Source organism: Chinchilla lanigera, unplaced genomic scaffold (assembly GCF_000276665.1).
Source record: "Chinchilla lanigera isolate Chin_1 unplaced genomic scaffold, ChiLan1.0 scaffold00091, whole genome shotgun sequence".
NCBI classification, from domain to species: domain Eukaryota; kingdom Metazoa; phylum Chordata; class Mammalia; order Rodentia; family Chinchillidae; genus Chinchilla; species Chinchilla lanigera.
This window is the reverse complement of record NW_004955492.1, coordinates 4,798,073-4,800,931: the sequence shown is the minus strand read 5'-3', so window position 1 is coordinate 4,800,931 and position 2,859 is coordinate 4,798,073. Positions and strand designations below refer to the sequence as shown.

General features: G+C 53.6%; 1 protein-coding gene across 1 annotated transcript; it reads right to left on the bottom strand.

Annotated features, from left to right (window-relative positions):
* Nucleotides 1-1,133: 1,133 nt before the first annotated feature.
* On the bottom strand, nucleotides 1,134-2,560 carry LOC102023921. Its single transcript, XM_005405018.2, has 2 exons — nucleotides 1,392-2,560; nucleotides 1,134-1,249 (listed from the first exon to the last, which is right to left on the bottom strand). Exons 1-2 carry the CDS (start codon nucleotides 2,558-2,560, stop codon nucleotides 1,153-1,155), a joined length of 1,266 nt encoding a protein of 421 aa, XP_005405075.1. The 3' UTR covers nucleotides 1,134-1,152.
* Between the last annotated feature and the right edge of the window lie 299 nt (nucleotides 2,561-2,859).

Below are 2,859 nucleotides of genomic sequence, written 5' to 3'. Positions count from 1 at the left end.
AAAATGCTACGCAATGAGATGTTTCTCAAAAGGGCCCCCATGCCTTCAGTATTTTACATGAATTCCATCTCAAGCAGCTTTACACAGCCATTATTACTTCATTACCAACGTAAATCTCACTAGTAACTTCCACAACTTCATTTGCAAATGAACAGCACACCTCCTAAATCACTCCCTCTTTTCGCTCTGCCCCCATTAGGCATTAGTCCCCGGCTGGGATTTGCAGACCCCCTTCCCATGTGGTCCTGGCCTGGTGTCTCCTGCTCCCTCGAGCCCACAGGTGCTGCCGGTCCTGGGACCAACACACACACACTCTCACACACCCGTAGGCCAGACGCTGACTGGGTTGCTTGAGAGACTCAAGACCACGGTGACATCCTTACTGATCCAAGGCCCAGTCTCCAGTATGCACCTGGCTTTGGCTTTCCTGGCCAAGTTCCCAAGGAGCCAGTGGGACCAGAGACAGCTAGCGGGCAAGGTCAAGGGACGTGGCACAAACTGGATGTAGGGCAGGGCCTCAGGTCTGGCTACTTACTGCGCCGCCGGTCCTGTCGCCCACCCAGGGCTCTCGGCAGTGTGGTGGGAGGCCGGCTGAATCGCGTTCTGGCTGTTTCCCTGCTGGTTTTTCTCCTGTTTTCCCCCTTAGTGCTGCTAAGAGACAAACTGAGTCTGAGCTAATTACTTTGGGTCCCCTATGGCTTTTTACAGGCTTAAAATAATATATACCAATCTCATCCTTTACAGAACGGATTAACAATATCTACTGTATTTAGTTAGGGCCTCTGTCTGAGTTCTGAAATCTTGCTCTTCTTTGTAGCTTGCAGCTCACAGAAAATGCTCTAAGAGGCCCACACATTACTTAGAGGGTTCAGCTAATGCCCTCTCAGTCCCTTCAGACTCCACGAGGTTCCGTGAGCCAGTGAAACGCTTGGGTAAGGGAAAACAAGGCCAGTCTCCGAAGTCAAACACAATTGTCTTAACATGCACATTTGCTGTGTGACTTTGGGCTCACTGCTTAACCTCTCTGAGCCTAGGTTCTTCACCTGAAAACCTGGGCCAGTGCCAACTGCCAAGTTGCTTCCATGAGTACTGAGTGAAAAACTACTTATATACATAGGAAGTGACAAAGTAACTTGAATACTAGGTTCTCCTTTATTTTTTTAAGTCCATACAAGCCTCTGATGGGTCAAAAGTGTAAACCATCATAAATTTGAATGTTGCCATTTCTGTCTTCACTTTCGGGATCACACTTCAAAGAGAAAAAGAAGGAAATAAAGACTGTCAGTGGCCCTGTTAAAAGCATCAGCACCCACTGAAACGCAATTTCCCCTCAAAAACTAACTAATTAATTATCCATCACTGTTGGACCTGGAAATAAGAGCAGGGCTCACTGCTCAGATCTGGACTTGACGTCGGCCACGTCCTGGTGTCTGTGTGGCGCACCCAGATCTGCGACTGCGGCGCAGGGCGGCGGGGTGAGGGTGCACACTGCCGGCGGCGCGCGATGCCCCGGGGTGAGCGTGCGCTCCTTTCTCCACTCCGCACTGCATTTCTGGCGGATTACTTCACGGCATGGGTGGCCCGAGTCTCCGGCCTCCCGCCTCCCCGCTCCTTCCAGCGCTCTGGGCAAGCAATAACCACTCCAAATGCAAGACTTTCTTTCATGCCCCAGCGGCCTAAGCAACTCATTAACTCTCCAGGGCTGAGGTTTGAAATTACTTAAAAACCTCACACCCCACCGAGCCAGCGCCGAGCGCCGGAAGGAGGGCGTCCGCCAGGAACGCGCAGGCACGACAAACAGGCCTGAGACGCCCCCGCCCCGCGGCGCGCACACGACTGCTCCCAGACGCTCCAGCCCTGCGCCCGCGAGGACGAGTGGCCCGGGTGGGCTGCAGGGCGTGGCGCGCTGCGGACGTGTCCCCAGGAGGGCGGCGAGCAAAGGACAGCTGCGCACTGTCACCCGCGTCTCCCAAAATGCGCTTTCTGGGCGCTGGGCCGGACACGCCGCCGCGACACCTTTCCCGAGCCCCGCCCCGCGCCCCTGCTCTGCGGGTTCCGCGCGCCATCTGGTGGCCGCGAGCTGCCATTGCAGCTCATCCGGGCTCCCACCCGTGGATGGAGAAGTCAGAGGAGCCCACGGTGGGCTTCTAAATTCTGTTGGAAAAGATGGTACAGCCCTAAAGGAAGACACTGAGCGCCGCCAGATGCTCTGAATTCCGTTCTTTTGTATGTTTTTTTTTTTCTCCGTACCGGGAATCAAACTCACGTCCTTGCATTTGCCAAGCAGGCACTGTGCCACTGAGCTAAACCCCCAGCCCTGAATTTCGTTCTTTATTCTATGGCTAGATACTTGCCGCCTTGGGTTCTCCCAAACAGGGACAATTGTCCTTCCTTCAAGACTGGCCTTCCCATGACAGCTCTCAGCAGTCCTCAGCCCACTCCATGACCTGAGGACGCTGGACGCCTGAGCGCAGGCGTCTCCCAGCCCCTGCCTGGAGCGCACCTGTGTTCTCTCCCCAGCTTTCCCAGGGCTGGGTCCTCGGAATATCCACCTTGTCATCTTTCATACCAACGTTCCAGAGTGTGTTCCAAGCCTACTGCTTTATTCGTCAACACTGCATCTTTAAAAAGGGACTCAAAGTTTGGAGGATTCAGGTCAAAATAGATCTACCTGCAGCACATCTCAAGAGCTTCTGACACACAGAGGGCATCGTGGGTTTCTAAGAAGGAATGATGGTTCGCGATCATTTCTGAGCTACCTGACATTAAACCTTTCCCCCTTCTCCACCTTTGAAGTGCGGCTTGAAGATGCTGCACTCGATAAAACAATTTTAGGGGGATTGGTCTACCCTACTCAAC